This window comes from Atta cephalotes, assembly GCF_000143395.1.
Source record: "Atta cephalotes unplaced genomic scaffold scaffold00041, whole genome shotgun sequence".
Classification (NCBI taxonomy): Eukaryota; Metazoa; Arthropoda; class Insecta; order Hymenoptera; family Formicidae; genus Atta; species Atta cephalotes.
In genome coordinates, this window is record NW_012130105.1 from 1,976,695 (window position 1) to 1,989,828 (window position 13,134).

The 13,134-nt window shown below is 36.1% G+C and overlaps 1 protein-coding gene across 1 annotated transcript in view; it reads right to left on the bottom strand.

Moving 5' to 3' along the window:
- LOC105622232 (basement membrane-specific heparan sulfate proteoglycan core protein) overlaps window positions 1-13,134 on the bottom strand; it is a 187,690-nt gene that overhangs the window by 36,802 nt on the left and 137,754 nt on the right. Inside the window, exons 11-14 of the mRNA XM_012203655.1 lie at window positions 8,958-9,074; window positions 7,206-7,319; window positions 6,554-6,667; window positions 4,839-4,946 (exon numbers count right to left, since the gene is read on the bottom strand). Coding sequence (XP_012059045.1) covers window positions 4,839-4,946; window positions 6,554-6,667; window positions 7,206-7,319; window positions 8,958-9,074 — 453 coding nt within the window. The remainder of the gene's footprint in view (window positions 1-4,838; window positions 4,947-6,553; window positions 6,668-7,205; window positions 7,320-8,957; window positions 9,075-13,134) is intronic.

Consider the following 13,134-nt stretch of genomic DNA (forward strand, 5'->3'; position numbering starts at 1 on the left):
TTAACGTTACGTAAACGTAAGTAACGTAAGTAAGTAAGTAATTAGTTACGTTCGTCGTACTCGTACTACGTTACGTACGTACTACGTCTCTCTACTCTCTCTCTCTCTCTCTCTCTCTCTCTCTCTCTCTCTCTCTCTCTCTCTCTCTTCGGAAATATTTTTACAAAGATGGACAACACAATGTAAACGTACACTCTTACACTGAACGGAAAGTTATTACTTATTCATAATATTTTTGTTAACACATTTGTTCCCCAAAGCTGCGTAACACATAACAAACGACGATTTTCAACACCATGACATTGGTCCGAAAGCACAAAAGCGAGTCTTCTGCATTCTTTAGATAAGAACGATTTGAAGGAGGGATAAAGTGAAGTATCTATGCAAATAGCTGGAAATAAGATTCCTGAAGTTTTTTTTCGCGAAAATCTCGGTAGTTTCCCAAGGACGTTCACATATTAACCAATTTGATATCTTCAAAGCTATGTTCTGTACAGCGAAGATGACAGTTCATCCCGAAATGACGTCACGCTTGCTTGAGATTCACGTGACGCTCCATCCAAGGCGAAATATTTTTTACAGCATGAAACAAAGAGCGAAATGAAACGCCTCTCGCATTATTATTTTCTACTGGGGAATACCTTTGGCGCAGTTCTCCTCATCTGTACCGTCCAGGCAGTCTCTCTTGCCGTCGCAGACGTGCAACGCGTTTATGCACATGCTGTCGCAAGGATGCTCAAAAGGGCTGCATCCATCAAGATGCGACGTGTCGTCAACAGTATTTGAAGTGAAGTCAATCCGTTTATTATTAATTCTTTGATGCTCCTCCCACCTCTTAGAGTATATATAATCGCAGTCAGTTTCGTCATTGGCGTTAAGACAGTTTACGATACCGTCGCATACCTGGTCCTCATCGATACATATATATTTATCGCAAGCGTGTTGAGTCTCGTTGCAATTGTCGATCTCATAATCCTCTATGGTCTCCACGATACCATTGTCGATTTCATTATCCTCATCGGATATTGATTTCTCCAATCCGTCTTCTTCCTCTTCACTATTGAGGTCTAAATTCATGTTGTGCATAGTGCCTTCAGAATGCGTAGTACTTTCCCAAGACTGTGTTCCTTCATTATTTTTATCACTTTCTTCATTCAACATAGATTTACTTATCATTACTTTCTTTTCCTTATTTTCTTCATCCTTAATCATACTATATATTGTGCTTATTTCTTCATCGCTTACATTCTTATTTTCTTTACTGAAATATTCCCAGATTAAAGTAGTGCTATCTAATGTAGATATCGAAAAATGATCGCTGACAGATGTACTATAATAGCTTGTTTCTTCTTCTATTGAATCACTTGTAATTGGCAGCGAAGTAACATCTTTTTCACATTCCGTTGATTTGTCTGTCTTTTTATTATCATCTGTCCACCAGTTAAGCCAGTTACTCTCAGTGCTAGTCGTAATTAATATTTTACATTTTTTAGAAATTTTCTCATTGGATGCCGTTGATAAATAAGATATGGTGTTACTGGTAACGAGATCTATGTTCGTTTCTTCCGATTGAAATTCGTTGTCAATGCTGCCTTCTTTGGGATGTTTTGAGATGGACTCATCAGCGTTAGAGGATTCTATTTTAAAAGGTTCCGTTGTAATTTCATCAGTGAGGTACCAGTCATTTCCACCAGTGCTCGTATTACGATTATCATCAGTTTCGTTGTACTCTAGATCATTAGGGGACAACGTCTTCACCCGCTCTGAACTATAATCGTTGCCATAATCGACGCTCGTCGGCTCATCGACTTTCCAACCAACGGATGATGTCGGTTTCCTCTTACGTTTCGCATGATTCTTCCTCCTTTTCTTGGGCCTGTTCTTACGACCATTATGACGACTTTTGTGCTTGCGTTTGCTGTGTCTTCCAATGGATGTTTTCTCTCTGGGTTTGTTTGCATCCTGCGTGACGATCTCGGGAACCCTCGTTGTCGTAAAATTGAACAGCACAACGTCAAAATCATCCTCTGATTTTTCTTTCAAAATCTCTCTGGATTCATGTAATTCCTTCGATATCGTATTTGTATTCTCTACAGGTATTGATTCCATGTCATCTGAATTTATTAATCCGGAATCGATCTTCTCGTTACTTTGTATCAAGTTTTCGTTGCAATATTTTTCGAAAGAAATATCTGATTGTTTATGCGTTTTATTATACTTTTCATTATTTCGATTTTGCTGAATCGCGTTATGATTTGAAATTGAAAGATTTGATATCATATCGATATTGTCAACGTTAATTGTTGGAAAATACCGACGACGTATTTCAACCTTTGGCGATTTAAGTTCATATAGTAACTTTTCTGTCTTTATTGAAGAATAATCATTTTTGTTCGGTTTTGCTGTTGCGGACATTTCTTCTAAAACAGATGAAGCTGCTTTTTGTCTTTTATATTTCATATTCGTCATGTTATATTCTTCAATTTTAGTCGTGTTCGTGTTTAAAGTCACAGGAGCTGTTCTTTTAGATGGCGTGACGCGATGTTTTAAGTATTTATTGTAATAATTTGAAACCTTACTGTCTTTTCTTACCTCGTATCCAAAAAAATTTTCTTTATTATTCGGATTGTTATTCTTTGTTTCAATATAATTTTCTCGTAAATTTGGTTGACCGTGAGTGTTATTGAATACATCAGAATAAATAAATCCAGTTACATTTTCCAGCATATTCCTCTTTTCATTCTGCCAAGCCTTAGTTATTTCATGCTTATTAATATTTTTTGATGTCGTTGAAGTTCGTGTATCAACTGCGAATTCTGTCGACACTTTCATTGTAGGTGAAGTTAAATTCCTCAAATATTTATCGTAATATTTTTGGTAAGCCGAGTTGTGCTTTCTGCGTTGATTTTTTCTAAGAATCTTATTGTTGCCATGTACATCTGTCGTACTAAAATTCCGATTAATATTAGCATCATTTGTTATTGTCGTTATTTTAGAAGTTGTATAAATTGGCTTAATTGAAACTTCAGTTGAATCACTCTGACGACATACTATGTGCTTAGTTTTAATAAACTTGCAGATCAAATTATCAATCCGTTGAGTAATAGTATCAGTTGATTTTTTTTTAATCATTAAAGGATTTTGCGTGTTTATTTCTTCATAAATATTTCTCGCAGCTTCTACAGTGATGTTTTTAGAGCGATGTATCGCTTTAGTGTTGTCAATATTATTTTTATTAGACGTATTATTTTCCAATTTCATTGGTGTTCTCTTAATTTTATCGCTATTTTGATATTCCATATCTATTTTCGAAGAGATTTCGATAACGGTTTTGATGTTCGAATTTTTTAATTTGGAAATATTCTTTTCTGTAACATATCTGCTCTTTTTATTGGGTCTAAGAATCATAATTGTTGCGTCTACGTTGAATGTATTGGATTGTTTCGGTGCGCAATCAGGATTGTTTTCACTTATCATTTTTCGTGTTTTATCGCGATTATTGATAGATTGTAAACCAAAGTTTTTCAGTGAAATATTTTTTTGTTGAAATAGTTGCAAAGATCTCACGAGATTATCTGACAGGTTGAAAGGTTTTGGAATTCGAGACTCGTTGCTTGATCGCTTTAAGGTTTGGTTAACAGTTGGATGATAAATTTCGGCATTACTGCAATTCGCATCAAGATTATGAAATCGATTAAATTTTACGTATTGCGAGGACGAGTTATTATCTTTCGATTTAGATGAAGATAGAATTTGGATCAAATATGTCGAGGGTTTCTGCAGCATGGAGTTTGGAATTCTTCGTTGTTGAGTTTCTTCCGGAAACGCTTCCAGGATCGGATTATTGATCGTCACGGCTGGTTTGATAGTGAGTCGATCGGCGTTTTCCGTCGTCACGGGTTGTATATTCATATTCCTTCGGCGTTCAGCGAGTTTCCTTCCATAGGAAATCGCGGTCGACTTCCGTTCGATCACGAACTTTCCGGTATTTCGCCACGGATACCTCTCTACGGGCGGCGCATGATTTCGCGATAAGTAAAATTAAAAAGGGATTACGACAGAAAAAGGCGAATATAATGACGAAAATATCACGCGGAATGCTTGGAAGCTATATTTGAAAGTTAGTACGATGGAAGACGAGTTGGTTGAATTCTGTCGGTTGCAGTATTAGACTTTCTATTACCTATACTGCATACTAAATTACAATAATATAAAAATACTAGTAAAATTGAATAACTTTTTGTTATAAAAATAGAAATAAAAATTTTTAACTATTTTAAAAAACTACTCAATCCTTGGAAATATATATGTATTACATATACATATATATAAGCAGATTCTTTTTGTCTCAAAGCGCCTCAATCTCAATTAATTCTATAAATTCTAATAATAATATTTGAAATACAATTCCAAGTTCTAGTTATATTTGAAAGTCAGCACAATCGATGAAAGGCAAGTTGATTCTGTTAGTTTCAATATAGACTTTCTATTACTTGCTGCATAGCGAATTACAATAATATGAAAGTACTAGTAAAATTGGAGGTAACTTTTTACTACAAATCTATTTTTAAAAAGCTAATCAATCCTTATATAGAAACAAATACTTTCTCTCAAAATCTCAATTTCAACCGATTCCACAATTTGAATAACTAAAAAAATCTGTATTATGACAAGCGTCATCCCGTGTACATTGTCCAATACAGTTCGCGACATTATGAATGTATTTATTGAATGACTTGTCTCGTGCACGCGCGCAAGTGTGATGTAACGTGTATATGTGTTTCAGTATTGTGTGTAGAAGAAAGAACGTGTAGGTAAGTGTGGTGTGGCATAATTACCGCAGTCCCTCTCATCAGAGCCATCAGAGCACTCGTTCACCCCGTTGCACTGCAACACGTAGTTGATGCAGCTGCCGTCCGTGCAGCGAAACTCGGTGTCTCCGCAACCTGCTCCATACACCATACACTCATGCGCATTTAAAGATTGCATCGCCTCGCTGACGCGCGTCAGCCCCCGTCCTCAAGTTGTTCCCATCCCTCCAGGATCACTCATGATCCACCAGCAAAGCCGCGCGATCGCGGTTCCAAGCAAACCCTTCGACACTCCGAATCTTCCGTCCAAAATGCGCGTTAACAGAATAAACCGGTCGTAATGCTAAATAATTTCGCCTAGCGGCGGCATATTTATGATCACGCGGTGCAAGTGACACCGTGGATCAGAGAGTACGATTTGCATATAGCGTTATACTATCTGGACGGTAGAAGCGGACGCACCTTTACCTGGTGTGAGATGCTTCGAGCTGTGCTGCTTTTGCTGAGGTTAGTATATGAACGAAGGAAGTATACAGGGAATATACAAGAGCGAAGGACAGCAATCTGCATTCTCAATCAAGAAGATAAGTCAATTGCAACAGGATGACGTGGACTATTGGATTATCTTTACGCGATTAATTTATCTTCGATCAGCAGCGAGGATTGATGTCTTCGCTCTCCACGCGTGTTGGTTGCAGGAATGTCGGATGCGGTTCGCTTAAAAGTCGATTAATTAAAGCGAGTTTAGGTAACGTCGTAACGAAACGGTCTGAGTACATCGGGAATGCCTGAAAGTTCGCCGCCTTCTTCACACACGACCGGTCGTGGACGCTCCGGTTTAGATTGCAACGAAACCTGGATTAGATGAGGTAATGGTGCAACGACATTGGCTAAACTATTTCAGGAAAAGAGGTGTTATTTTCGGCGTTGCGCGCTGGGGGCATAAAGTTCGGTCAGCGTGGAAAATCGTAAATCGAAAGTCACGTGGAGCGTGCCGGAGAAAATTAAGTTTACGTTTATTCACGTTATAGCGCGCAATGGTGTATCCAACGCCGGACCTTCGTAACCGCTCGTCAGCGTCTAATTATGTGCAAGCGTAAATGCTTTTCTGCTCGCGTACTCGTGGTTCGCTATTGTAATAAAGAGACAAATGTTTTCATCCGCGACGAAACTGATTAAAAAATTAATGATACTTAAAATTCGGATGATAATATATGTGTATACAAATCGCAATCTTTGCGACGTTATTTCCATAATGTTAAGCACGTGTTTGAATGAGATCACTGCTAGGTTTACTCGCGAGACTTATCAAAGTGCCTGCAATCTTGTTGTTAAACTTCGCAGGCCCGTTTGAGGCTCGTTTAAGCTCAGGCGCCCCTCTCGATCGCTCGTGAATAATCGCGTCGGGTAACCGACACTTGGCAAAGAGCATCGGTGCAGGCTTATCGCGGCTTATTGCTGGAACCGTTGTGGGAGTTATCGTTGCGCGTGCAAAAGTGATTATTGACCTCACGATTAGAACATGCAACAACGTAGGATTTACGTTGTCGATGAGCAAAGACGATACAATTAGAAACGTCAGAGGACAGAAATAACAGAGTTGTATAAGACAGACTCCGTTGAAATCTGTATTGTTAAAAAAATCTCATTGATATATTCTGCTCTCGCGCTCTCAAGATGTAAGAATAAATTGATCGAATAAATACATGTTTCAAAGAGGGAAGGAAAATAAATTAGCTTACCGCATTGATTCTCATCTTCGCCATTACGGCAATCGGCGATTCCGTTACAACGCTTGTCGATATTTAAACAGGTGCCATCCAGACAACGGAATTGATCTCCACTACAGGTGGTCACTGAAAACGATAATATAAAGAAAAATGAAAAATTTATTAAATATAATAATTTATCAACAAGATCATATTTAAACATATAATATTTTTAATTACGAAATAATAATTACTCGAAAGTTGAGCGATAAAATTATTCACTCTTTTTCATTAATCGAGATTTTTTCCAATTTAAAACTAATAAACTATACAATAAGAAATAAATATAATTTAAAAATATGATAAAAATGTAATTAATAAAATATAATCAATAAAAATATAATTAACTATAAAATATAATTTTAAAAAACTATTTGTAACTTAAATCTATTTTAACCCGTTGAGAGAGAACATAAACTAATAATAATATTATATATAATTTTCTACTCAACAATGTCACTATTATATACAATATTTGTTATATTACATTTATATTATTGTTGAGTTGGAAATTATAATATTGATATAATATGTGATTATATTTCATGGATAAACGGCTATAAAATATATTAAAAAATTCAATAAACAAAATATCGATAAAAAGAAAAAAATAATATAAACAAACCGTTGCAATTATATTCGTCAGAATGATCGAGACAATCGTTTCGTCCATCACATCTTGCATTTTTGCTGACACATGAACCGCTGGCGCACTCGAATTCGTCCGCTCGACATCGTGCTATTTGAAAGAGAAAAAAAAATGTGCTATTTGATAGAAAAAAAATAAAAATGTGTATAAATAAAATAAGGGAGAGAAAAAAAGAGGTAGGATGGTGGATAAACCGAAAAAAATACGCAAAATAAATATCCTCATTGGCGATATGATAGCATTTTCACACAACGATACCTTGATTTAGTTAAAAGTTTTTATTCTCTGTCTGTACAAAGTAACTGAAGAGCTATCGACTCGAGTTTTATTGTCGCAATTTGAACGAGTTACTGAAGTATATTCAATTTACGCGATATCAATAATCAATTGAATCCATGCCACGCTCGGAAATATTCGATAGCCCGCTTTAGTTAATTAAAAATGGCAACTATTTGCAGAAATCCACTTGACCTATAGTAAATATAGATTATAGTGTCGCGTTACTTTTATGCTTGGAATTCGTGTCGATGCTCATCGCGAGACGTAAAATCTAAAAACGTATCTTTCTATAGAGACAAATCAATAAGCTGATTAGATATATTTTACCTTAAAATATGATAGTTTCATAACATCGTTAGATTACGTATTTTACATATTTAATACTTAGATTATTTTAATTTGTGAGAACTCTTTTTGGATTTTTCATTTTGTCAATTATGGATAAGATTCCGATTTACAACTACAATTTATCTGATTCTGATAAATATGGATATTTATGTCCATATAATCTTCGCATCTATATTCAGATCAGTCTGATTTAAAAAAAAAACGTCTGCCGTAAAGCATCGTGTGAGTTTCTTTTGAGTGGATTAAAAATTACTGGTTGAAATTTAATTTATTCCCGACAGTTGGCAAACGGTTATTCTGCGTATCACTGTTAACTGCTTGTGACTGTTTTGCAGAGTAAATTCGCAGCCATATGTGCTACCACATATCCATGAATAATTATGCGCAAGAATCGCCGTCGCGTTATTGCAAGTGTGAATACCTGTTCGCGAGTTTCTGCATAACTTTATGATGTAACCAGAGTCGCATGCGTAAATTATCATGCGCTACTTCCTAATGAGTTAAAAATGCGGGAGCTTTCAAATATCATGCTGCGCAGGCATCATTTTCACGCAGGAAAATTCGTGTATGCCATTTAATCCTTCCACCGTATATACCCAAAAGATGCAATAGAATTCATACCTACCTCTCGCCGCAGAGATGCGTGTTGCGAAATGTTCTGGGCGTCTCGTGTGTGTATGGATATCGCGAACCATGCGACACGGGAACACGAGACCGATGCCCCTCAAAACTCGATCGCGGATGCAATTTGTTTCGATTACCAAATTTCACGAAATAAAAAAAAAAGAAATAAAACAGTTCTCAGTTGCCTCGTGTCCCCGTAATTATCGGCGTTGGAATTTCACGGTGACCGCTCGTAATGCGACTCTAGAATGTCATCGGGTTGCACAATGTACGCAATTTGATACCCATAATAGCAAAAAATTTATCGCGACATTTCTTGTTAAATAGTTTAACGAGTCAAATGAGTTTCTTGGCAAACGTAAAGGCTATTTCGTGCGCAGATGTGCGGCCACATTATTCCAATGCCGACTGATTTACATGTTTCGCGCTGAGTGTGCCGTTTCGCAGTTGATTGGAGTAAATAGTGATAATTCGTACTCATGTTGTAACAATTTTGTTCGTCCCTTCCACCGATACAGTCCGTATATCCGTCACAGCGCCGTGATAAGGGCACGCAATAACCAGGCGCGCATTCGAATTGGTCTTCCTTGCAGGCTGTAAGAATTGCACTCAGGCTAATCTGGGAAGATTTATGTCGCCGAGAACGGCACGATGACTCAACTGATGCAGGTCAATTTGAGAGATGACACGTACAAACACAGTTGAGAGAATAACGCTGACGAAGATTAGGCATACATTGCTGAATGGACGTAACACTGAGATACAATGATGTAGGAAGCACACAATGACCGTCGGTAACGAATAACAATTTTGTCGACGAATAACTTAAGCTGCATTCCGAGGTAATGTTCAAGAATAATGTTTAAGAAAAGAACAGATTTACATTAGGTTCACTTGTACATAAGTGAATAGGAAGCAAGTAAGCAACGCAAAGTTTAGGTCTGTTTTGCTTAACTACATTCGTCTCTTATATTTTCTAAATTCTTTGGAGTGGAATCTCATTCTACAGAATGAGAATAAATTTTGCTATTTTTGAAAAAGAATTTTCAATCTTTTTAAGAGTGAGATTTCACTCTGAGAATTTTATTCTAAAAAAATTAGAGAGATTATAATGTCATTTTCCGCCAATTTTCTAAAGTTTAAATTCATATTACTGCTTTACGAAATATTAAACATACAGAAAGTGTAGTTAAAAAAGACAGACCCCGAGACGCCAAAGTAATCCGAACTGAAGAATACAAAACAACAATTTTAATATGGGATCGCGTGATGATATAAGATAGGATGGAAAGAGTTTCTTAAGATGAACTAATTAGTGGCCGAGCGAAACGCGTTAAGCACGCCCACTGACTAGGCCATTAATTAGCACGTATTTGAGGAAATTTCACGGAAGAGATTATAAATGAACGAAGAGTTACGTCAATCGTCGTACTCCTTCCTGCCGTACTCTAATTTACAGCGGCAATTAGTTAACGATGGAAGAACATGAAAGAACCTGCTTGCCCGCGAAAGGACACTGCGTGACGACCAACAGTTACCTTTACATTTAACCGCGTCGACGACTATTATTGCACGAATACACGCAGAGACGAAATATGCACGTGGACAGACATAAGTCACGCGAATTCGCAAGGGATAGCGCGATTGAAGCGTAGTGGAAAGTTCTTTACGAGCGAAAGCAACAGAAATAAAAGTCCCAACACTTTCCTGGTAAACGCTAAGTTATCGTCCACATAAAGCTTAAGAAGAAAGAAAAGAGAAGAGTGGTGTTACATCTCACGTAATGATATTTCGCACACTCGTGCTCAAATTTGATCTCTTCTATCCAAATATTCATCGCGATCATCACGCTGAAGTATTCTGGCCGCGTAGAAAAATTAATCGACTACTATAAAAAAAAAAACTAAAGCGACGGAAACCAAGCGACCGAAAAATTACGGAAAAATAAAATGGCACTTTATCAAATGTTCAAACCGCAATGCGAAATAAATAATTCACATTTCATCCCATTCAGTGAAGCGGCGACATAGGATTACAGAAGTTTCAGTTATACTCGTTTAATTGTCATTGAATAGAGTGAGAGTTATCAATTATCAAAAATTTATTTGTTGTCAATTTTTCACGAGTTGATAACGATTAATATAACTGATTGCGAGATCAGTCAATCGCACTACTGTAATGTAAAGTCAGAATCTGTTCAGAAAATCTATTTTTTTTTCATTTCAATTTGTCACAAAGAGAGAAAGAACAGACTTAGATCATCGAGATGACGCGGAAACGAGCATGAGACAGCACGCAGTCATGAGTCGCTTAAGAAAGCGATGGGAGATGTTGCAATTTCTGAGATCATCTTAAGTTCAAGGCCTGCCCCGAAGCCTCACCCATTTGACGATTGAATTGCAAACGAGCCGCGAGTTCAATAATCCGCTCACGAGACGATTCGTTCGCGCTTCAGAGTTAGTTTAGAAATGATCTCTCGGCCGCGCTCGAGAAATTAACGATTTAACTGCTGAATCAGATAAATCGTAAAATCAAAATAATCTTGAATTATTCGAGATATGATATAGTGTAAATTTTCTTTGCGTGGCGATAAATATATGACAATAGCTGCGTTTAGCAAAAGAAGCAGTTTCCCAACTATTGTAAGATTCTTTAATATGATTGATTTATATGTTTAGATCTAATGAAGGAGCTAAGAATCAATCATATTAAAGAATTTAAATTTAAATTTCGACATGGCAAGTTCATTTCTATATATATTTCATCACGTTATTATTTTTCAATCTTACTTGATGTATGATCACTTTCTGTTATACTTTGGCTATAATTTTTGTTTTCTTACTGGTCTTACGATTTATATTGTATATTATTATTATTGCTATTATACATAAATTGGCCTTAAATTGCGCTTTGAAAGTATGTTCATCGGTTACCTAGAAGGTTAGCCAAAATACGTACTCTCTAAAATTTTTGGAGTGGAAGCTCATTCTGAAGAGTGAAATCTCACTCTTAAAGATTAAAAATTAAACCACTTCTTTTCAAGACTGATTCAATTTTCATTCTTTAAAGATTTCACTCCAAAGAATTTAAAGAGTGTGTTATCTTTGTATCGTATTGTATTTTTAATAGATATATGTTTGATTCGGATAAAATGCTTTTTATAATTAATTAATCGCACAAGCACTTAAAGCGTTAATTTCCATTAGCCCATTTTATTTCTTAATATATGTAGAATATTAAAGAATCTTAGCAATTGCAATTGCTTTTTCGGTTGAACGCAGCCAGTGATGTCTTCTAACGAATTTTGTTGAGGCCATTAAAACTTTCGGATTCGTCAAAATAAGCCATCGCGAAAATATCACTCACTGGCGTAACGTAACGTCGTCGACGAACAGCGAGAAACAAACATAATCTCGTGCCGTGGATTTACAAGGGATGATGACTCTCGCCATATAGCTTGACACGATTCCGCGGCGTAACCGATTTTCGCAGAACGGTGGAGAAGTTCGGCGGACGTGCGACGCTCTTGTCACGAATCAAAATTGGATTAAAGCGGTGAAAATGCGAAATTCCGGGACAGAGCCATGATGGAAGGGCCTGGCGCGATGTTCGGCTGACGGCCCATGGGAGATTAACGTCGGATTAAAATTGCGGCCGGTTATTAGGGCGGATTAATAAACGCGAGTAAATCTCGTTCGACAGGGGGCCATCCCAGATTTGCCGGGGGACGACGAGGGGTGTTCCATGTCTGATCTTTTTTTTCTCTCCTTTTAATCGTCTTCCGCGCTTCTATGCTAACGATTTATGCAGCCGCTGATGAGATGTGCAGTAAAGTTATACGAGAAGATGAATAAGAAATCAACAGTCAATTCTTCATTGATACATTCGTACGTCACAATTGTCACTATCATGATGTTAGCATTTACAAATGGATGTGTAAGCTTCGTAAAATCACATAAACATGACATGCGTCATCAAACGCGTTGTTTCTCATTATAGTTATTTCCGTTAATGGATTGTTGCCGCATAAAATCACAATTTGCAGTATGTTTATGAACTGTGAAATAATTCGAACTGGTTATCTGTCGTGTTTCGACAATGTTTCTTACATTACGACATAAAGATTGTATATCACGATGCTTCCTTTAACCGTTTCTTTAATCAAATTTCAAGATGATTTATATACTTAATAAAAATTAAAAAGCACATAATAATTATGCTGATTTAATTTTTGGCATTGTACTTCTACATAGAAAAATATATTATTCTTCTATTCTATATATTATTCTTCTAATAAAAGTGAGTGATTACTCAGTTAATTTTTTTCTTTTAAGGAACGATTGTTATTAACAAAGAATATTTTCTTGATAATAGTTTTAAAATGTATTTATTACAAATTTTAAAGAGAGGAGAGAAAGTGAAACTCTTATTATATGTATTCAAAACAAGAAATTATTTTTTTTATTAAGAATATTATAAAATTTCATTGTAGAAAATTATTTACATAACAAGTAATTTTATATTTAATTTAATTTTATAACCTCTCTCTCTCTCTCTCTCTCTCTCTCTCGTTATATATTTATATATATATATATTATTATAGTAGTATATATATATATATATATATATAATATATATAATATAAACTAATAAA